Source organism: Hippocampus comes, unplaced genomic scaffold (genome assembly GCF_001891065.2).
Source record: "Hippocampus comes isolate QL1 unplaced genomic scaffold, H_comes_QL1_v1.1 C16767904, whole genome shotgun sequence".
Classification (NCBI taxonomy): Eukaryota; Metazoa; Chordata; class Actinopteri; order Syngnathiformes; family Syngnathidae; genus Hippocampus; species Hippocampus comes.
The window spans coordinates 1-824 of NW_017838509.1; the positions used below are offsets into that span (position 1 = coordinate 1).

An 824-nucleotide genomic window follows, 5' to 3' on the forward strand; every position below is an offset into this window, starting at 1 on the left:
CAGGTCAGATCTCGGTGGAGGGCTTCGCCAGGTACCTGAACGGCGAGGAGAACAGCATCATCCCCCCAGAGAAGCTGGACCAGAGTGAAGACATGACCTTTCCCCTCTCACACTATTTCATCAACTCCTCTCACAACACCTACCTCACAGGTACCCGCCCACGCACACACATAAACATACACACATACGCACCCTCATTGTTATTCATGAACTTTTCTGCTGTGCCTTGTAACTGCAAGAAAAAGACAAACCATTTTCTTCTCCTCCCTTCAATGGATGTTAAGACTTCTCCTTTTAGTGATTCAATTTCATTGTCGGCCGCTCTCTTTTGAAGTGGATCAGACCGTGGCTCCTCTGATTGGGAATTTCCTGAATTTCCTTAATGGGCGGAATAATGTGGAAATAAGAAAGTTGTTGAATCTCGCACGATATGACTGTGACGACAAGATGGCGGCTGAAATGCGATCAGGTCTATGTTGATGTTTTGTATTTCGCTCGTGTAGCGGGGCAGCTGGCAGGCAGCTCTTCGGTGGAGATGTACAAGCAGGTCCTTCTGTCCGGCTGCCGCTGCATCGAGCTGGACTGCTGGAAGGGGCGTACCACTGAAGAAGAACCTGTCATCACCCACGGCTTCACCATGACCTCCGAGGTCTCCTTTAAGGTAGCGGCCAGGAAAACAACGCTGATACCTCAACAAGACCTGTAAGCTAATCGATAGGCGTCGGTGTGTTTAGGAGGTGATCGAGGCCATTGCAGAATGCGCCTTTAAGACCTCACCTTTCCCTGTCATCTTGTCTTTCGAGAATCACGTGGACTCGTAAGTG

The 824-nt window shown here is 49.6% G+C and overlaps 1 protein-coding gene across 1 annotated transcript; it reads left to right on the forward strand.

Annotated features, from left to right (window-relative positions):
- Positions 1-5: 5 nt before the first annotated feature.
- Positions 6-817, forward strand: LOC109509093 (1-phosphatidylinositol 4,5-bisphosphate phosphodiesterase beta-1-like; the record flags this gene model as incomplete). The annotated part of the gene is made up of 3 exons (XM_019859005.1): positions 6-150; positions 504-661; positions 735-817. Coding segments are annotated over 3 exons (386 nt in total), but the record flags the coding sequence as incomplete, so codon positions are not given.
- Positions 818-824: the final 7 nt, after the last annotated feature.